The 23443-nt window shown below is 35.2% G+C and overlaps 1 protein-coding gene across 3 annotated transcripts in view; it reads left to right on the top strand.

Annotated features, from left to right (window-relative positions):
- Kcnh7 (potassium voltage-gated channel subfamily H member 7) overlaps positions 1 to 23443 on the top strand; it is a 433159-nt gene that overhangs the window by 343684 nt on the left and 66032 nt on the right. For all 3 annotated transcript variants that reach the window (XM_048426222.3, XM_087900009.1, XM_085681045.2), the window contains 2 exons: positions 11435 to 11860; positions 22057 to 22456. In XM_048426222.3, coding sequence (XP_048282179.1) covers positions 11435 to 11860; positions 22057 to 22456 — 826 coding nt within the window. The remainder of the gene's footprint in view (positions 1 to 11434; positions 11861 to 22056; positions 22457 to 23443) is intronic.

Here is a 23443-nt window from a genome sequence, read left to right as displayed (position 1 = left end):
AGCTACAATGAAGAAATCAAGAAAAGTAATGCACATACAGAATTGTACTTTACACAGTTAATGAGTTGGCTGTTACTGAGAAAATTGCGCTTCCCATGAGGAGGCACACGGTGGCTTGATTTCTGTTTGTTCCTTGGATGTATGATGTTCTAGTGTGTTTTAGTTAGATATTTTCATATTCATGCTTCCACCTAGGAGAAATAGGAAATCTTTAAAGGTTTCCTTTTTGCAAAAAATATCAAAGCTAAATTATTACTGATGAGCCATAAGGCATAATATCAGTCAAAATGAAATTTGTGACTATTTTGAATCAAGAAAAATGACCTCCTATGAAGCTAATCCTGAGAAGTGATGTGGAAAACTGGATGCTAATGATTATTCATACAAAGTTCCTGCTTCTTTACCAGGTCTTCTAAATAAGTTAAAATACCATCTTTATTTCTCTTCATTTATATTAGATTATGCATGTACTTATTGGTTGAAAGTCACCGCAGAACTCAAAGGTGTTTTTTTAATTAATTATATCTGAATTCTTCTGTTTGATTTGAAGACAAATATTTTTAAAGAACTATGTCTGACAGCACTATCTCAGTGGTACCCCCAGATAACTTTGGGGTATAACTATCTCTAGATTATAATAAAGTTGGTCTCCTATTTAATTTACAGAATCAGCAGGGATTTTAGTAGAATACTAGATATTTTTCCCTCTCTTGTCAGATCAGTGTCTTAGTTAGGGCTTCTATTCCTATGATGAGACAACATGACCTGGCAAGTCTTATAAAGGAAAACAATTAATTGGGGCTGGCTTACAGTTTCAGAGGTTTAGTCCATTATTATGATGGCAGGAAGAATGACAGCCTGCAGGCAGACATGGTGCCGGGGAGGCAACTGAGAGTTCTACATCTGGATCCACTGATAGCAGGAAATAACAGTGACCTACTGGCCAGGCTTCAGTTTCTGGGACCTCAGAGCTCAGGCCTTAGTGATGTGACAGACCTCCTCTTACAAAGCCACACCTACTCCAAAAAGGCACTGTGAATAGTGCCGCTCTTTATGGGCCTATGGGGACCTTTTTAATGGGGGCCTTTTTAAATAAACTTCCCCAATCAGAAAATATATAATTAAGAGTAAAGTATTTCTATAGTTTTCTCTTATTGTGCAGTGTTATTCCATGTCTTAAAGTTAAGATATCTATTTAATCATTTCTTTTTAATGTTACTTAGGTTTTGCTAGCTTTTACTTGTGTGCTGTTTTTAGTGATCAAGTCTCCCTATTATATTTAAGTAGTATTTTGAATCCTAGAAAGACATTTTTCAAAGAATCTTTTAAACTTAAAATAGTAAAACATAATTTCTTGGATAATGAAACCTACTGAGCCTTCCATGTACTGGAACATTTGGATAACAGGTTTGTCAGCCTGTAGAAAATATTATTGAGTATTTATTATGTGGCTTACAATGAATGTAGAGTGGCTTCAGATATAGAAAATTGAGTACTATGGTTAAAGCTTTAAGGTTTTTTAAAATCTAGAAAATAACTCGATAACCTAATTCATATTTTTCTTCTGCACCAGTTTGATCTCTTCCAAACCTTTTGTTATGGAATAGACAGGAGAAAGTGAGGAACAGAGGAAAAGGGGGAGATGAAAAGAAAGGAGGAATACAGGACAAAAAATAGACAGAAGGGTTAGCATTGAGTCCTCTGGAAGTCATCTATTTTTACTTCTTCTGGTTACACTAGTTGGGCTACTGATGCACTGGCTGTCATTTAGAATTCTTGTTCTTCTATGTCCACAATAATTTTCTCCAAAAGAACAAGGCTAGAAGACAAGTGAGAGACTTCCAGGAATCTGTGAAGAATAAAAATGACTTGAGTAAATCCTTGTAGTTATTATAAGGTATTGTAGACTCTTAGCTAACTTCTAGCCATCATATGTGGTCTAGCCAAGGAAGACTCATCAACTACCCACCAGACAGAAGTCTCCCTGTTGCCAAAGCTGCTCTGTAAGGGAATTTGTTCTTTTCTTATTTGAAGATTTAGCTGGAACGGAAAGCTACCCTATATTTATAGGAAACAATATGATGCTTTGATATGCATCTCCATTACAGGATAATAAAGATGACTAATAACACATTCCTATCAAACCAAATCTCAGCTCACATCTGATAGTTAGCAGAGCTTTTGCCTTGGGAATTTTCAGAAACCTTTTGTCAAGGTAGAAATCATCTCTAGCTCAGGGAAGATGTCACCCTTGGTTTTATTGTGACCTCGAGCACATTTTCTGCTAGTAGTACTGCTATTGTTATTCGTTGTTAATTTAATACAATATACTTTATCATATTTTCCCTGCTCCCCAACTCCACCCAGATTCTCTACCCTTCCCTCCCCACCGCAGTCTGTTTTCTTTTTTACTATTAAAAAAGAAGAAAGGAGAAGTAAAAAAAAAACAAAAAACATTAAAAACATGGACTCTGTTTAGTGTTGGTCAGCTATATTCCTGAGCATGGGGCCTCCCTGTGGTGTGTGGTCGGCGTGCTCAGTGTCACTCAATTGAAGGAAACTGATTTCACTCTCAGAGTATCTACAGACTGGAAACAGCTTATTAGCTAGGAGAGGGACTTTGGGTCTGCCTCTTCTCCTCCACTGTGGGACTTTGTCTGGCTTGAGCGTGTCCAGGTCCTATGCATAGTGTTTGCAGTGCATGTGGGTTCCCATATGCATTGGCCTTGTGTGTATAAAATGCTGTTTCCTTAAAATCACATGCCACCTCTGGCTCTTATGATCTTCTTGTTCCTTCCTCCTTGTAGACCACTGAGGCTGCAGGAGTTGACTGTGATATAAACGTCTCACTCAGAGTCAGCACTCCAAAGTCTCTCATATTGTCTGTTGCCATGGTGTGGGTCTCTGTGTTAATTACCACCTGTTGCAAGAAGAAACTGCCCTGGCAAGGGTTGAGTGATGCACTGATCTGGGGTCCCATCTGATGTCTCTAAATATGTTTATCTTCTTATAGGCTTCCTCCTCTGCAGTCCTCAGCTTTTTCTAACTGAGAGACAGTTTCTGTCTTTCCTTTCTTTCCCTCTCCTGTCTCTGTTCCTATTTCTGCCTCTTTTGTGAGATCTAAAAATGTGATTGTAGTCCCCAAGACATTCACAGAAAACTATATTCTAAGTCGGGGGCATGTGGTGGGGAGTACCCATGTTGGTGTAGATGTGGACACATGTGTGCGGGTGTACACAAACAACATATGTGCATGTGTGTGTGTTGAAGTCAGGTGTCTTCTTTACTGTATTCCCATTATTTTAAGACACGTTTTTTTCACTGGACTTTATGCTCATTGATTTGACCAGACTGGCTAGCCAATGAACTATAGGAATCTGCCTGTCTCTGTCTGTCCCCAGTGCTGAAATTATAGGAGAATGCCATCATGCCCTTCTTAGTTGGAGCTGTTAATGTTTTATAGGTTAGAGATGACTCTGAAAAATCTGATAAGGGAGTGAATATATATCCCCACAGAAATATATACCTCTGTGTAATATAAAGCAACACGTTATATATCTTTAGGAACAGAGGTTTTTATAGTTAGCATAAAGAACACAATGCTAAAACTGATTTATAACAGACCCTAGACCTATGTGTATGTGAGTTTTACAAAATAAAACAATATTTTGTACTCAAGTACACACACATACATGCACCCGTGCACGCACACAAGTGCGTGCGCGCACACACACACACACACACACACCTCTATAGGCCAATTTTAAATCAACAAAAGAAAATGGGGTACAAAGAACTCTCAACAGAAGAATCTAAAATGGCTAAAAGATACTTTGGAAATGATCAACATCCTTAGCCATCAGAGAAATGCAAATCGAAACTCTGAGATTACATTTTATACCTGTAAGAATGGCCAAAATCAAAAACACTGATGATGGCTTATGCTGGAGAGGATGTGGGGTAAAGGAAACACTCCTCCCTTGCTGGTGGGATTGCAAACTGGTACAGCCCCTTTGGATGTCAGTGTGGCAATTTCTCAGAAAATTAGGAAACAACCTTTCTCAAGATCCAGCAATACCACTTTTGGGTATATACCCAAAGGATTGTCAATCGTACCACAAGAACATGTGCTCAACTATGTTCATAGCAGCATTGTTATAGCCAGAACCTGGAAACAACCTAAATGCCCCTCGACTGAAGAATGGAAAAGGGAAATGTGTACATTTACACAGTGAAGTACTACACAGCAGAAAAAAACAAATAATGACATCTTGAAATTTGCAGGCAAATGAATGGATCTAGAAAACATTCTATTGAGTAAGGTAACCCAGACCCAGAAAGACAAATATCATATGTACTCACTCAGAGGTGGCTTTTAGACATAAAGAAACCAGCCTACAAATCACAATCCCAGAGAACCTAGTCAACAAGGAGGACCCTAAGAGAGACATACATGGATCTAATCTAAATGGGAAGTAGAAAAAGACAAGATCTCCTGAATAAACTGGGAACATGGGGACCATGGAAATTGACGGGGGAGGGAGGGGAGCAGAGAAAAATGTATAGCTCAATAAAATCAATAAAAAATAAACCTTAGAAAATCGTTAGAATTCAGAATATTGAATGACTGTGCTACTCCATTTTAGTTTTGTATTTAATTAAAAACCACTTCCTTTGTGACAGATTTGAGATACTATGTCGTTTTTGCTTATTTCTTACTTGAATATCGGGGTAGTTGTCGTTAGAGAATGCCTGCTTCGATGGTAATTACTCAGCTTAGCTCAAATCATTAAACCTTTCCTGGTGCTGTATAATCTATCTGCTTCACTTCACTACCCAGCACTTTCCCAGTGGATGTAAAGGCAGCCAGCCACTTGGTTAAATAGACATCCCAAGTCAAAGGTAAATAACAGGTGAGCGTGCTCCACTAACACTGCATTGGGGTAGGTAATGGCTGCTTGAAGCACTGCCTAATCTTTAAGATGGCTTAATCATTCCCTACTGCTCTTTTCAAAAAGAGAAAGGTAGTTATTAATGCTGGGGTTAACAAAAAAATGTTCAAAGTGGATCTTCATTGAATAAACAGTGCTGTTTCATCTGGAAGATTAGTTATATATAACACTGAACTGTTGAAAGTTAAACAAATAGGAACGTGCTAACAAGAAGAAAAAGTAGTTGGTAAAAAAAATCTTTAGTGTGCATTAAACTGTATATTTAATGGGTAACTGGATGGGAAAGAAAATATAAATATCCTTATGGATATCATGGAATCTTAGTTTTATACAGTGACTTATTACTCTTCTCATCTTCCCTTTATTGTTTAGAAGAAAATTTTTGTAATAGTTCAGTTAATCATGTTTTATCTTTCTGAAGTTTGGTATTTTCTCAAATGTGTCGGAAATGTTGGCTCTCTTAAGGAAATGGAATGGACTGAGTAACAGATTTTTCTATTTAGTGGACTTGGAGAACTCTCATTACATTGATAAACAAATATTTACATACTTAATATTTCATTTTCCAAAGCAATACTTCCAAAGCACTTTCATGATTAATTTTGACTTCAAATTTTTGTATCTATTATTTGCAAAATACATATTTAATGTTATAAAATGCATTCGCATTTAGACTACTTAAATAATATAAAGGACAATATAAATAATCACATAGTATTCTTAAACTCATTGTTTTGTTTTCTGAAAGAAGATAAATACAATATGATTAATGAAATAATTTATTGTCACTTTAAAAAAAATAAGCTTGGATAAGATTCCAAACATATTTATACAATATATATCACACTTCTTGATAGTCTAGAATTATTTCAAAGTGTTTATAGTAAAATATTTTAAGCATGTTGTAAAATAATGAGATTGGTATTTAGTCACCCAGTTCCAACATCAACTATAGTGAGCATTATAGCATTATACATAACCAGACCTCCTTCCTCTCTTCTTACTTCAGGGCATATTGAAAAATATCTCTAACATTTCATCCACAGTTCTAAATTGTTGTCTAAATAATTTAGACAACAATTTAATTGTTGTCTAAAATATGTCTAAAAAGACATATTTTTAAAGCATAACTATAGGGTCTGGAGAGATGGCTCAGTGGCAAAGAGCACTGATTGCTCTTCTAGAGAACCCGTGTCCAGCTCCCACATTTACCTGGCAGCTCGTCAGCAGCAGCAGCAGCAGCAGCAGCATTTATGCCCCGGCAATGCATAAGCATTCATGGACGGCCTGTTTATGATGGTTCTCCAGTTGTTCCTATCCTGGCCCGTCCTAAATTCTTGTGTTATTGTCATACCCAAGGGTCCACAGTCTTCTTTTTATGTTGTCTATCCAGCATTTTGTGGGGGATGGGGAGCTTCCTCTTTGCCTTATCCTGTGCATTCCTCCAAGCCGTGCTATCATAACCATCTGTAACTCCTGTTCCAGGTTATCAGATACCCTCTTCTGATTTCTGTGAGCACCAGGCCCGTGGATGGTACACAGACATCCATGCAGACACAACACGCATACGTATAGAATAAAACAAAATAAAAATAATTTAAAAATAACTACAGATGGCATTGCACTCAAAAGTAAGAATTGTCCCTAATTTGTCTCTAAAAGGACCCTCACTGACATTTTCTCTTCTGTAATCTATGTCCCTTGACAAGAGTTAGAAAATATCCTTTAGCTTTCTTGAATTTGAACTAACATGCTTCTGCTCTGATTACGAAAACAAAATATGTGTCTGGACACTGAGAAGGCTAAAAGTTTCTGTTATTGAAATCAGAGGAGCAAAGAGTTGAAGGAGAGAGGGAGAAAAGGAAAGGATAGTGTGAAAGAAAGGGAGGTGAGGAAACAGAGAAGAGAGAGAAAGCAAACAGAAGAACAAACTCCCTCAGCATATTGGGTGAGTTTGCCCTACAGTTAGCCATAGCAAGGAGTTAATCATGTGAAACTTGGCTTTCTCACAAAGTAAATATCCCTAAACAAACCCCAGTTGTCATCAAACAGCAAGAAGTCCTGCATTCTAAGCCCTGCCTTCATTCACATCTGATGCACAAAACTATAAATAATTAATATCTACTCTTTTAATTCGCAAAACTTTGGCTTAGTTTGTTTTAAGGAGTAGGTAACTAAAGCAATTTCAGTCCAAATTAAAATTTCTCCATGTGGTGTACAAATACTTTGTTATTGTTGGTATGTCTAAGCCATGATGTAAATTACCCTACAATTCTAAACCATGATGAAAATGCTTTATATATGTGATAATTAAAACTTCCCTGTTTTATTATCCAATTCATTAAAGAGATATGATGATATGATAGTATGACATGACATAATACTTCTGCATAGAGTGGTGATTTGGGCATATATACCTATCATTGTGAAAAATCTGAGATCTGAAGAGATTAATGACTTGGCATAAAAAATATCATACCTAAAACTTAAATTCATATCTTCAGATTTCTGGAAACGTTCTTTCCCTTATTCCTACCTCAGTTGTGCCTTCAGAGACATATAGCATAAGTCACACTAATTTAGATGTCTTAGAGTTGGAGCTATGTGTATTCTTGTGAAACATTGATATCTCAAGTGTACCCTGCTACATCCTGATGCCTGGTCCCTCAAATTTCCTCTTAATATGTCTCTCTTGATGTACCAAAGACTTCAATGAGCTCTGATCTCTGATCGGGGCCTTCTTTTCACCAGCATTTTATTACCAGATACATTTTTCTCAAGCTAAGTTTGACCGTGTTTCCTGACCAGCAATATTTAGCAGCCTTCAAACCATAGGATGATGAATTCGTTGTGAATATCTAGTTCTGTCTCTGTGATATTTAAGTCAGTACAGTAATCTTCTGAATCACGAAAACAACGACCTTCCAATACAGAACTAATACCCACCTGACTTCAATCCCAACTCATTTGGATTGATAGTAATAATTCATGATATTAAAATATGGACTTAAACAGAAGTTATTGAAATTCTTTTACTAATAAAGTTGTATGATGATTGAGCAATCACATGATTTATGCATAGCCATACACAGATTTAAAAACCTGTAAAATAGCATTTGATCTCATACCATCAAAATGCACCCCACTGTCCATAACAAATTGCAATATAATAAATTAAGTACTATATTCTAAGCCCAGTTCCAGAGATAAGTTGATTATATAATCACTGGATACAGAATTCAATAAAGCCTTAAAGCTAAAGTTAGCTCTACGTAAACAAAGCCTGGTAGAGTTACAAAGTAATGCCATTTAAACTGGCTTCCAAAGGCCAGCAGGAGCACAGTTTGCCTTAAGGATTACGTTAGAATATCCTGAAACAGCAATTGAAGCTTTGATGGTTGTAACACTAATTTGACATTTTCGAAATGGCATGAAGTTTTGAAAAGAAAAATCATAATTTTACATATTAGACTGGCCCATGTCAAGTAGCCAATGGTTGATTCTTTTGGTACACAGAATTGTCAAATACTGACAACTTTAGTTCACAGATGTAAAGTATTTTGTAAATTATTTGTTTCTATTTTTGTTATTTCATTACTTTCTTGTGGCTGCAGATACTAAAGCATTAAAAGGTGTTTAAAGGAATGGGATTCTATTCCCTGACACAGGTCCTGATTTGCTCCAAGTCAGACTATTAACACAGTGTTTCTCCTTGGAAAGTCGGAGGGGAAAGTCACACCTCCCCTCTCTAGGGCCCTGTGAAGACAGGCTTGGCCATCCTTGACTTGGAGGTCCCTCTGCCTCCGCTAGCTTGTGGGATTCTCTATGTGTGTCTTTGTGTTTCTGCACCCAAAGCTCTCTTCAGTTATACAAACATCAGGTATTGTACCACTCTGGCCTCATTCTAACTTGATTCTCTCTGTAAAGGCCATATTTCAAAATCAGGTCACATTTACAGGTGCTGTGGATTAGGGCATAAGCATGTATTTGAGATGTACAAGTTACATCATCATAGTCCTATTGAGAGGTATAGGCCAAACCATTTTAACCTCTTTTTATATTTTTAAATATGAACAACATAAATCACAGGGCTTCTGAAATAAATATACTTCTCTTTAAAAGGAATTTACAGGTTAAATGTAAGAAACCTTTCCCCAAAGCTCAAACCTCTGGTCCGTTCCACATATCATTAGAGTCTCCGTAGCCTGCGCCATGCCTTCCCAGTGCTGTCCTTTGCCACTGTTAACTATGTATAACCCAGCAGCATAAATGCAGTCTGCTTATAATTCCTCAGTTTGCAATATCCTATTTTATGCTTTCTTAACGTCAATGATTCTGTTCTTTCTCCTGCAACGTGCCTTAGGCTCAGTCTCCTCATGCCCCTACATTATGAACTTGTAATTTGGGTTCAAAGTCTCAACATAGCTGCCATCTTTTTTTTTTTTTCCAAGGTACTACACTGGGCAATCCCGGACAACACCTCTTTGTGAACAAACCGTTTTGTTATCCTTGATGTTTTCTTTACATGTTTTTCCTTCCATGAGGAAAATTTTCGGTTCAGGGTTTCGAAAGATCTGTTTCCGCCTCACTTTCTTGGAGTAGCCATAGCATGCAGAAACCTGGCAGGGGGAGGGAGCTAGAAAAATAGAACACATCCATGTTTTTTTAAGATCTTGACAGCCAAAATAAAGTTTTAAATGTTACATTGTACAAGATAAGGAGATCGTGTTTTATGAGAAAGGCCCAGTGGTTAACATGACAGTTGATAGTCCACACTTTCCAAGCAAGATGTCTTAGACTAACTTTCCAGGCTGAATAAAATTACAGTAGTGTTCTATCTGATTTGCTCTTTCCAAGTGATAAGTAAAGAGATATTATGCTACACATTTTACCCTCTAGGATTTGGAAAATGGTGTCCTTACATATTAGCATATCTTAGAATATAAGGATTTTTAATATTTTATGAAATGTTAGATCACTTTTCTTTGTATTGAACTCTCTATGTTATTCTTATGCTTAGCTTGTCATTTTCAACCAAAGTTTGAGGTAACCTTCCATTTCCTCCATGTATTTGTTTATTCATATTTACTGTGCTCTGGATAAATAATCAGATTAAGTTCTCGTGTACCAAAGCTACTTAAATTACTTTAGCAATTACATAACCCATATTTGCCTATTTTAGCTAAATTCCTATGTTATGCTTAATAGTCATGCCATTGCACTTGGTGGCTGACTTCTCAAGTCTGTTTTAAGTGAGGGAGAATAACTTGTTGCATGAGGCAACAAGGAATAAGATATGACAATAAAAGTAAAATTGAATATTGAAGTAAACTCAAGAAGGTTATTATTATACTTAAGATAAAGTCAATATGTACAGAATTTCCAAAACTATAAAAAAAATATCAACAGGGATCTGAGATCCAGATCATAAAGCCAATAATATAATTTAGAAGAATCTAGTTTGTACACTTAGTAAATGCTTCATCTTTCGAGCCTTGTGCACATGTCTGATGCGAAGGGTGCAATGTTGTTCCTCAGAGGCCCCTGAAAAATGCTCAGTCTATGGTAGACTGTATAGGTGAAAACCCTCCTGTTTTGATTTGTGGGTTTTTTTTAATTTGTTTGTAGCAATCACAAAATCACAAATTTACTTTAGACATGACTCAAGTTTAGCTCTGATAGTTTCAGATAAACTAAAACTATAAGCTAGATCATTTTAGCTGGCCTGATGCTTTATTAGGAGAATGTCTTAGTGTCTGCATGTCTCTTGGTAGATAAAAATCTGTAAAAGCTTCAGGTAATAATCTGAAGAACTCTGAAGCATTCCCTGCTCCAGTGGAATTCTCTACCTCTCAGAAAAAATTGAATGAAGTTACTATTTGTTCCAGAATATTAAATATCTTTTCATCATTTAAGCAAAAGACTCTTTGGAGTGTATTTTAGTATTATTTACTTTTGCACTTATCGAAAATGTATTACAAGGAGGAGAGTCATGCTAAACTAAAGATCTGAATAGGTGAAGCAAGATTTTATTTTCAATTAATTTATCAAAATTTAATTATTAATTAGTATGAATAAATCAAATCTGACTTTAGATATATATATTATATTCTTTACAGCTATTACTTCCTTACATTTGAAAACTGAGAAATTACTTAAATTAACTGATTTTATGCATTTCTAAAAACATTAATGTACTTAAAAATCTAATGATTCCTCAGTGTCTCAGGAATAATATGCATTAAATTTTGCTGAAAAATCTTATTTATCAAGAAATGCCATTGTGATTTTTTTAAACTGACAACATCACAAAAAATCATTATGTAAGATTCATATAAATGTATGTGTGTTTTCATTAATTTGTCAAAATAACATGACTTCTTCCTGCTGTACCATGTTCTATAATTGCCTTACTATTTTACAGGTATGACAGAATTTAAAATGCATTTTTTTGCTTGTCTGCTTTTCTTTCTTATACTCAGGTTCTTTCTTTGGGAGCAGATGTCTTGCCAGAATACAAGCTGCAGACACCACGCATCAACAAATTTACAATATTGCACTACAGCCCTTTCAAAGCAGTCTGGGATTGGCTTATTTTACTACTGGTCATTTATACCGCTATCTTCACCCCCTACTCCGCAGCCTTTCTCCTCAATGACAGAGAAGAACAAAAGAGGCGAGAATGTGGCTATTCTTGTAGTCCTCTGAATGTGGTAGACTTGATTGTGGATATTATGTTTATTATAGACATTCTAATAAACTTCAGAACAACCTATGTAAATCAGAACGAAGAAGTGGTAAGTGATCCTGCCAAAATAGCAATACACTACTTCAAAGGCTGGTTCCTGATTGACATGGTTGCAGCCATCCCTTTTGACTTGCTGATTTTTGGATCAGGTTCTGATGAGGTAAGAGCTGCTTAAGAATTTTATTTTCTGAAAGACTGCAATTGTAAAAGTAAATCTACATTAATAAGATGAAAAAGTAGTCCTACATCTCACAGATGAAATTCATTTATACCTGGAAATGTAAAATGAAACGAAGACATTTTTTCTGTTGTGAATAATTGAAATATAGCAAATTACTATATTTGCTAAGAAATACAAAAATACTATCCATGCTGTAGCCAACAATTTAAATTTTAAAACACATTCACAGAGCGTTTTACTCTATAGAATAAAATATGTACAGACAAGTTCTTAAGTACAAAGCTATCAAATATTAAGGCTGTCTTCTCTCTTACATCACTAATTAGGGTTGTGTAACAAAGAGAGACTTGTTCTTTGTTCAAACTATGAAAAAGTGCACCTTATGAAATGCCTTCATCAATACCTCTTTCACTTCTATCTCACATTTCAGAAAATATCAAATGCATATTGCTAATACCTCATAAAGTTGGAAACCTTAAGGAAATATGATGTTTCGATATATTGAGTACATTTTCTGAATAGTGGGTCCATAAAAATAATCAGATCTTCAAAGGAATTTGGGGGACAAATTCAGTTAGTGTCCCCATTACTTAACCATCACTAATTGTTATAGCACATAAATATTTATATAATGAAAAGATTTACAGGAGGTATGTGCCTTAGTTTCCTTTCTGGGGCTTTGATAAAATACATGGACAAAAAACAAATTAGAGGATAATGGGTCTATTTTATATATCAGGTTCCAGGTTCTATTCTATCAGTGTGGGAGAGTCAAGACTTCAGGAAGCTGAAGCTGCTGGTCAAAGTCACAGCCAAGAGCAGAGGGAGATTAAGTACATACATCCTTACTACTTAATTGCTCACTCTACCCTTATATAATGACCCAAACCCAGGAAATGATGCTACACACTTTAGGCTGGGTCTTCCCACATCAGTAAATGCATTCAAAACAATTCCCCTGCAGACATACCACAAGCCAATGAAATAATCCCTCCTTGAAGCTTTCTAGATTTCATCAAGTTCACAATTTAACAATTAAAACTAACCATCATGGGAGGTATAAAAGTAACTCCATGAAAGATGACTGAAAACAAGATAAACTCACTGTGTTGCAGTTTAAAAAAAAAAAAAATTCAGTGCCCTATGCTGCAGGAGCTCCTTTTGTTCCTTCCGCCAATAGCCTTTGAGATACCAACCCACTGGGGCGCAGTATCTTTCGCTTTAAAAAAGCAGGGGCAGTCCTCTGCTCTCTCTCTTGCTTCGGACTACCAGACACTTTTCCTAGTGGTGCAGGAGGCTGTTGTCTAGGACGGTGATCTGTAAGTTTTTCCCTTTAAATAAATAACCCTTTTATTAATCATAATTCCAAACTGGTGTGGGTTTGTTTTGTGACTTACTCCTTTAGCCCTAAATGATTCCTTATCATCTTTTGTTTGTTTTGTTAATTTGTATATTCCAAGAGAAAAAGAGATCTCAGCAGATACATGCTCCCTAGCCTCTGAAGGCTTCAGGACAAAAGAATATTTGTCAGTCAGGGGGAATCAGAACACTTAGAATTGTCTCTATTCTACTGAAAGGCTTGTCTAAACTGTAGATTAGTTAAGCTCAGGACAATGGAATATGACAAAGCCCTAGCCCCTTTCATCATCTGTAAAAGAATGCTAATAAAGTTATCTTCCTTGTTAATTCTTATTTTATTTGGCATTAGAATGAAATAACCCCTATGAAATGGGGGGAAAAAGTCATTAAAGATCTTTTAATGGTGATTCCTAATTTGGGTTGTAACTAAAACACAAGAATATAAAACATTTCATCATTGATATTTATCTTTGAATTTCTTATAATGAGGGATACATGCAATTATATGACACAAACTTTTCCTGACGAACTAGAATAAAAATTTCACTGTTCCAAAAGTGTGAACACTGTGTGTGAGTGTGTGTCTGTGTATGTGTGTGCACTAACTATACACATACTAGCAGTGACTCAAACATTGAAAAACAACTGAATAGGCAAATAGAATATTAAGAAAAGTTATATTCAATCAATAATAATAAAAAGTGTATATTTAGAAATATTTAGAAATGCTAGATTATTTTCATTTCAGTTACTACACATTTTGAAAAAATGTAAAATTCCTTTAAAATATGTAGTTCAGATAAATCAGTACTACAGCAAAATTTTGTTGAATAAAATAAACCAAGGGAGAGTTTAAGAGAGTCAGATCACTGTAGAGTGAAATTGTCTAAGGAAAAGAGGGTGAAAAAGAAAAGTGAAGAATTTGAAGCTTACAGAGTGAGGAAACTCCTGGAAAGATTAATAGATATTCCAGTGTTTGGTTCTACATATGTAAATTACCAGCAGGACACCGAGAAATTATTTAGGAAATGCACAATTTCGTTGGAGACTCTTCTAGGTATCACAATGCATACTGATCTCATTCTTCTAAGAAGTAACATTAAAATCTAATACTGTGTTTTCCATAAATTTTAGAAGTAGAATTAACTACAAAAACATCTCACCTAACACCAGGCCTGGGAAGTTATTATTCTGGTTTTATAGATTAGGCCATTAACTGTCTTCCTGGACCCTACACTGCACATCATTCCTATTCAGTAGCACCATACCTTATCTCCTTCATCAACAAATGCTTATTGGGTAGCTTTCAAAGCAGCCAGCATTATTCCAGATTCAGAAGTCAAGCAGATAGATATGTTTCTGCTCGACACTCTCACAGAAGAGCAAATGCTGAAATGACACAAATTGGGTGGAAACAATATGTAATTTTCTAACAGATTTGGAAACTAGGAAAGGCCACTAAGAAAAGACCATTTGATTTCAGGATTAGAAGAAATTTACAGTTGCCGGGCGGTGGTGGCGCTTACCTTTAATCCCAGCATACGGGCGGCAGAGGCAGGCGGATCTCTGTGAGTTTGAGGCTAGCCTGGTCTACAAGAGCTAGTTCCAGGACAGGCTCCAAAGCTACAGAGTAACCCTGTCTCGATAAACCAAAAGAGAGAGAGAGAGGGAGAGGGAGAGGGAGGAAGGGAGGAAAGAAAGGAGGGAGAGAAGAGAGAGGGAAAGAAAGAAACAAAGAAAGAAAGAGAGAAAGAAAGAAAAAGACAGAAAGAGAAGAGAAGAGAGGAAAAGAAAAGAAAAGGAAAGGAAAAGGAAAGAAGGAAATTTATGTCATGTATTCTACAATACAGAACACTTCAAAAAAACTGTTTGGAGCATTTCCTCAGTTAACTATCCAGGTTGGGATGTTAGAAGAGCAAACATGACAGCGACAGCAAGGCTGAGATGAGGTGCTAAGATATGAGGACTAAATCACAAAGAAGCACGAGATCTGTTTATTGGAATTGGACTCTCTGGAATGGAACTGATTTTGATTGACATATAAAAGATTACATAGACCATTCTCTGTGGTGTGCAGTCAGGAGCAAGGGGCCCAGATTAAAGACCGGGCTGTAATGTGTGGTGAATGAGAAAACAGCACGGACACATGGCACAACAGAGATGTAGAAAATAGATAAATTTATGGGATGTTTTAAATGTCATCTATCATAAATTGTTGGTTAATTAAATAGCCATGAAAAAATAAATGAAAAATCTGAACTAATGGTGATTCAAAACATATTTTGTAGTTCACTCATTGAGTAATTAAGGTGGGAGTAGGGATGAGAGAGAAAGTACATTTATAAGCAACTTTCATAGATGGTAATGTCTTTATCCCGATGGTAAAATCATGGGTAGAAAAAGGTGTATTGCGCAGGAGAAAAAGTGTATTGTGAGATGTTTCAGCCATCATAAGTATGAGATGCTTATTAGTGTACAAGTACAGATGGCTTGAAGGCAAATCAGGCACCCTGTGCGTAACTACAAAGACACACATGGAAGAGAGAAGACAGTCTTTAAATTAAAAAATAGATATGATCAAAGTAATGGGTGGCTTGAACCAGTCTTTTCCTACCAGAATTTGCACATCAATTTCTGTGCAAATCTTTTAAAAGAGTCTAAAGACCAGGCTTGGCTGTACATGCACATGTACTGAGCATATGGGAGAAGAAGGCCATCTTTGGCTACATAACAAAACCTCATCTCATCTCAATACATACAAACATACATACGTACATACATACATACATACATACATGCCTGAAGATTCACATTTGGTGAACTTTAAAAAATCAGATTTTTCTCTTTTAAATTTTAGGGACAATTGTACTGTTTAAACATATAGAATGTGGTGGCCATATCTGAAATACAAACACCTAGGCTTTCGTGTACTCATGAAACTACATGCAAATATATATGGACAAATGAATAAAGATATTGTTTTCTAATTATTAAAAAGCAGGAACAATTTTGCTGAGCTATTTGAATGATTTTTCCTGTATATTAGCATCATCTATTAGGTTAAAGAAAATATTTTTTCAATGTCAATTAAGTATTGATATCTTTCTTTACCTGAATGTTAAACTATCATATTTATAGTCAACTCCTAAATCTAATATTGTAACTATACCATTTTTTTCTGTACAACATACATACTCACAATAGGAGGATAACATGACTATAGGGTTTTACTAAAGAAGGCACAATCACTCTTATTTTTCCAAACTAACATTAATTTTTACTGTAACTAAATGTGATTACTAATAACTAGAGACTCTCCTCTACTGTTGCAAACATGTTGAAGAAAATGAATGCCGGGGATTACTCAGCTTGCCTTTATTATTACTGTCTTATTGATGCTGGTATCATATAGAAAGAGAAATAATTCTGTGGTTCCTAACTTTGGCTTCCTCAAGTGTGACACTGTCACAATAATTTGCTTCAGTATCAGTGCTAAAGGACAATATCATTCCCTTTGTCTCCACAAAATCAGTTTTGATTATCGCTTCAGATTTGCCCATATTTGGATTATCCATGGCGAATTTTCAAAACATTAACTCTTAGGATCTAGAGAACTCTACTTCCTCCCCTAATAATTAAAATTCTAATTTTCAATTATTTGCTTTGTCGACCTCTGATTCATACCTTAGTGATATTTTTTAAAGGAACTGTAAACACAGGCAGGAAAGGCTTTGGAACCAAAATAACTAGAGGTTCTTTGAAGCAAAATTCCAAAAGGAAAGTGGAATTTCTGGTCACAAAAATGTTTCACTCGTTACCCTAACAAATGAACTTTGGAGCGAACATACAGAAAGCATTAGAACGCTTCTGCAGAAAGTCTGATTATATTGTGAGCTGCTCTTCTTGTCTTTGACCTTTATGATAGATGCCATGAATTTCCAAGTCATTATTATGTGAGTGAGGTATTCATATTTCTCTTGAAATAACAGAGCACAGCATGAAATTTTACATATATGCATGTCAACAGTAACATAGCTATTTCTCTCTCTTTAGATAGTGTTTGGCTTGTATTTTACAGAAATTTCCCTTGACCTCCATTTGGAGCTTTGATCAAACCTCTCAACTCTGACATGACATCTGACTTAAATGCAAAATGACCAATTGGAAAAGAAATTTTCTTTAAGTTAATTATTTACATATCATTTATATGTGGCTTACTAAAAATGATAGAGATTACATAGAATGCAATTTTTCTTAGTAAAAACGGTATTAAAATTTAAAATTTCAATTAAAAGGGTATAACATCCACACTTCTACATGTGATGGTTTATTTCTCTGTTAAAACTTACAACTATTTGATGGCCAGTTTCTATGTTACTGCAATAATAGAGAAAGGGATTTAATATTACAGTATGATAGAATGTTAACTATAAAACAATGTAAGTCTATCAATCATTAAACTTGGTAAATATTGAAAGGAAATCCTCAGAAAGATGGTAGGATCATTTCTTTGAAGTACATAGTTAGTAAAAGCAATTGTGAAATTTGATTTGAATAAAGAAACAAACTAGATAATTCCTCAGGATTCTGCACATATTCAGATGCAGATACTGATAGTTTTAATAAACATGTCCTCGGAAATGTTGAAAAGTATTAGACAACTGAAAGAAAAGACTAGAAACTGGACAATTTTATCATTGAATTGCATTGTTTAAATGATCCATTAAATGATATGGAAAGTATACACTTGAATGGGAATTTCCTGGAATAAAATTTAAAGCAAAAAAAATTGAATATGGAATCTTGCAATTTTTATTTGCAAATATTTCTGTATCCCCCATACATTTACTTATTGGGAAGTAGGATAGAATGATGCATTGCAGTGAAGTTGCATTGATGTCTGATTCTGTAGTTCATTCTATAAAACCAAAAAGAACATGTGTATATGTCATCATTTGTAAAAGAATAATTGCTATAATTTACCTATACATTAATTTTTATTAAGTGACTTTAAGTTCTCTAAGTATACTAAACATTTTTAGTATAAGATTCTTAAAATACTAACAAAGTAAATTTAAAAATTTTTCAGCATATAAACTTTTCTTATTTGCAAAGCTTTCTCAATTTAATCCTACACAGATTTATTTTTAATAGTATTAACCCTGACGGGAATTACCTAATTTCAGTCCTTTACAAAGTTTTACAACATTGAAGGAAGATATTGATCAATTTATTACATAATGTTCATCAAAAAAAACTAATATACTCTTTTTTATTCTAGTCTCTGATAAAGCATATTTCCAATGGTAAAGTTGTATTTTTAATCAAAAAAGTTATTTATTTAATGAGGAAACTTAATTTCCACCAATATCAGAAGAAATTAAGACCTTTAATAAATAATAGATATTTTAAAACAATATAATTGAATTATACTTATCATTCAAGAGATATAAATAATTGTATTAGTGAAGAAAAATTGTCAAATTAAAAAGTACTAAACAGGGCATTTAAAATGGGAATCTTGTATAAGTAAAGTTTCTTTACTATTACAGTCTGGAAAAATATTGAATATTTCTCAGCCATAATGAATGAGTTGAGTTCTAGATTGTACAGGTACTATAAGATGAAGTTTGATATTCTAGAACCCCTTGTGTCTTCCTTACTATAGCTCATAGGTAAAATTGGCAAAGTACCTTCCTTCACTACTGCAGAAGTACTTGTTTATTATCTATTTTTATTACCCTATTTATAAAAGTCATCAAAGTTTAGGAGCTGCTGACTTTGTTTGTTTTTTCATTCTTTTGCCAAGAATTACTCAGCAAGAGGAGATCGGAAATGTCCTGGCCTATTTCCTCAGAAATTTGGTGCCATCCCTTTTCTCCTCTCTGTAATCTTAGGCAAGACAGCATAGCAGTATCCTCCAGGGTCGCTAGCAAAGACAATCCAAGGGAGTTGGTAACATTTGTCAACAGAAAAACGGCACAACATTGGTTCAACATAAAACTAGCTCATGTAGTTGTGCTTGGGTAAATGTTGCAGAGTTGTGAATGACTGTCAAATTCATTGTTCACTCAACCTCTCCTGCCAACAAAAGTGAGTCACAACTTCTTCATCTCTCCTCTTCCATCCAGCTTATTTTTCTTCCACTCCCCCTCTCGTTCCTCTCCTGTATCTCCTTCTGCCCTTCCTTTCTCTTATTATTCCTGTAATTATCAGGTATAAAAATTGTGAATGAGTTCAAGGCTTCTTAAACTTATTTTTTCTTAGAGTATTTGTCATTCATGTGTGATCATGTAAATTATACTGATTTATAGTCTTAGAAAAACAGTTTCACATGAATTCTATTTTCATTACTAAGTAAATATAGTAGCAATTTTAGAGTGTTTGAGGTAGAAATGCACAAGGGTATGAAGCCTACGCGGCAGATTTTTATTATTTTCCTTTTAGTCTACTGCTTTATTAATTTTTATTTCTGAAACTGTCATTGTTCCGTAAGGAATTTACTTAATTTAACCTACTACCGGCTGAATCTCCATTATACTTAAATTATTTTTGAAGCTTTTTATTCTAAAACCAAATAAGAATTTTAGTATTTGCACAATAATACTTAACAAGCTCTGGTTTTGAAACATACATAAACAGGCAGTAGTGTTAGGAGAAGAAAAAAGTCAAGAGTCTGAAGTGGTGAGACTGAGCAATTGGGACTCCTGCTGTAAGCGCCTGAAAATCACGCAGCTGGACAAAGTTCTCGTCTTTCCAAGACCCATCCATTTTCTGAGGACACCCTAATCCATGTTGCAAGGCTTCCATTTGAGATTCCAATTGTCTATGTAGCTTATTTGGAAAGTACATAAGCTCCATCAACACATCTTATAACATAAAGTTCCTACTAGTAGAAACAGAAATATAAGGAAATATTTAAATAGACATATGAAGATCTATCACTTATTAGATATTACCTACACCCGTGTAGACATCATATTTTCCTTTATAAACAAAGCAGCTAAAGCCCGAGTGTAAAAAGAACCTGTCCAATGCGGCATACTGCTATCCACGTAGAACTTAGTTAGAAGTCGGCCTGTTCGAAAGCCCATGTACGTAACTGCCAAAGGAAAGTGTTGATGTAGTTGTATAAATAGGGACATCTACTTTACTGCCAGTGAACTCTGTAATGCTCTCTTAAATTCTAGAATTCATTGAAGCAGCATGTATCTTTAAAGCTGTAAAGAAGGAAAACCTGTTTCCTGCATTGCATTGTGAAAAATATTAACTTATTTATTGGCACAACCAAGATGAACAACATTATAATCCTGTTATGATAAGTCCATCCAAGCTAGGCAAAGTCCTCCTACTTTTGGAGAGTTCCAATCTTACAGAAATGAATTCAAGGGAAACTAGAGTATTTTCCTTTGCTTGATGGCCAAACTATAGCAAAGGAACAAACAGAAGGTTTACTACAATGTTTCCATTAAATGTTTTTCTGTACACTCAGTAATATTTTTCACTAAACCAATATTTTTATAGCAATGGGGTGATAGCTACTCTGTGTTCTAGTTCTTCAATTAAAACATTAGCATTCTAAACACATTTGGATGTACTTTGTAAAATAAACACCACAGTAAAGAGATAAAATGCCTCAATAATTGATTGGTAAACACCATGTAACTATGGAATAATTACACACTCTGAGAATTATATAGTACTTATAGTTGACATTATTTAGGAAACATAAGAAATGAACTTGTAATTTGTACTTATCAGATTTCGATTCTTCACAACCAGTTAAATATCCTGTTATTGTGTAAAAGTAGCCTATCATTAAATACCTGGTCAGCAACAATCATGCAATTAGTTAACATACATCATACTCCAAAATACAATTGTGATGTCATCAGGATACCAAGAAATGATTTATGAATTTGATGCATTCAGGAGAAAAGAAAGAAAGAGATATTTAAATCTAGATTGTAATTGATGCATGCAGGTATCCACTAAGGGCTCCTAACAGTTACAAGAAAAAGCTTGACTGACTCCTTCACATTGCCCAAGTGTTTTTCAACTTCAGCACAGGCTAGTGAGAAAGGTCTTTTGGGGTCTTCCTCTCTTGCGATCTCTATCACAAACTATATCGCCAAATAGCAATTATGCAGTAACATAACTAATGTTTATCCCAAGATCTCACTTTTCAGTCTCTCTGCCAGGAAATAGCAGACTTTTTCCCCCCTCTTCATTAGAGGAGATCCCTTGTCTATGTAATTGTCTGTCTGTCTTTCTTTTTTTTTTTTTGAGGTTGAATAAAATTTTTATATTTTTTGATTCATATAAATAATTCAAAATATACGTACATATCAGTTTCTTATATGTACTTCAGCATGCATCTTGAATATATGCTTGGGAAAAATGGTCTTAATCAAATTACATTATTTATTTTAAACCTGGTCTGTCTTTCTTAGAGAGAATTTTTTTCCCTTTCTTAGAGAGAATTTTTTTCCCTGCCTTGTAATTGTGGTGTGTGGTACATGGCAACACACAATCAACTCCCTTGACATTGGTTGAGGAAGGAACACTTTAGTAGGGCATATTGCGTGAAAGACCCTCGGGAAGGCTGACTCTTATTCCATGGATTTTGCATGCCAAGACATTGGGTTACAAAGTCTCGTATTTTTCAAAGTGGAGTTAAAACTCTTTGGATGAAGAACTAATTTTCATACTTGACTCAAGCCTTCGTCCGTTTTCCCATTTTCTGTTAACAATTCTACCTTACAAGAACATACCTTGAAACACCTGTTTCTGACCATACGCATTTATTTCCACAGACAACAACATTAATTGGTCTTTTGAAGACTGCGCGGCTCCTTCGTCTGGTGCGCGTGGCCAGGAAGCTGGATCGCTATTCCGAATACGGCGCCGCGGTTCTTATGCTCTTAATGTGTATATTTGCCCTCATTGCCCACTGGCTGGCTTGCATCTGGTATGCGATTGGGAATGTAGAGAGGCCCTATCTGACTGACAAAATTGGATGGTTGGATTCCTTAGGACAACAAATTGGGAAACGTTACAATGACAGTGACTCGAGTTCTGGACCGTCCATTAAAGACAAATACGTCACGGCACTTTATTTTACCTTCAGCAGTCTGACCAGTGTAGGATTTGGAAATGTGTCTCCCAACACCAATTCGGAGAAAATCTTCTCCATCTGTGTCATGTTGATTGGCTGTAAGTAGATTTCTTTCTTTCTGTTCTCTGTTAGGATGAAGTAATAACACAAAATTGGGATTTCTAGAACATAGAGAATAAAGCAAGATTAGGGAAACTGTGGCGATGGTAGGATTACACATGTGGATGCTATGTTCTATAAAGTATAAATTTTCTTAGTGAAGTGAAGAAACAAAAATTGCTTTCATATTCTTCTCTTAGAACTAGCTTTAATATCAATATAAAATATACTCATCACTTGGTGATCCCAGGGTTAGTTCAGGAACTCTCTCAAGCTTGTCTGAACCTGAGCAGCCTCTTCAAGTCCTTAATATAAAATAGTATCACACTGAGGGCTTTGCAGATGGCTCAGTGGTTAAGAGCGCACTTGCCTAGATACCATGCTGTCTCTTAGCACCCACAAACCCCACTAACTCTAGCTCCAATCTGATACCCCCTCAGGGCTTCTGAAAATACAGGACATGCACATAGTGGAAATGGATACATGTAGGCACTCACATGCAAACATAACAATAAATAAAATCTGAAAAATTAATTTTAAAAATGGTATCACAAAATTGCCTTTAACCCAAAAATATCTCCATGTGTGTATTAAATCACTTCTAGACTACTTGTATTTCCTACAGCATAAATGTTGAATAAATCTCACAAAAAAGAATGGAAAAAAACAGATGTGTGCAACACAGGCATAATTTTTTGAAAATATTTTTTGTTCATGGTTGGTTAAGCTCTCAAATATAAATACAGAAGTCCCAATTTCCTACATTCAATGAGGCTTCGTTTTTACCCTGGAATATCATGGCCGTAAACTGGAGTAGTGTGCATAGTTAGACTGCAGATCTAGAAAGTATAGCTCATTCATTGTTGCATAAAAGTGATTATAATTTAGAACTAATAGATATTTTCTGTCTCAAGTAGCAACCAAGTTAAGCTGGAAAATAGAATTTTAGACATAAATCTTTCTCTCTTACATATAAAACCATTACA

The sequence above is a fragment of the Myodes glareolus genome, chromosome 21 (assembly GCF_982192425.1).
Source record: "Myodes glareolus chromosome 21, mMyoGla1.1, whole genome shotgun sequence".
NCBI lineage: Eukaryota > Metazoa > Chordata > Mammalia > Rodentia > Cricetidae > Myodes > Myodes glareolus.
This window is presented reverse-complemented; position numbering and strand designations above follow the sequence as displayed.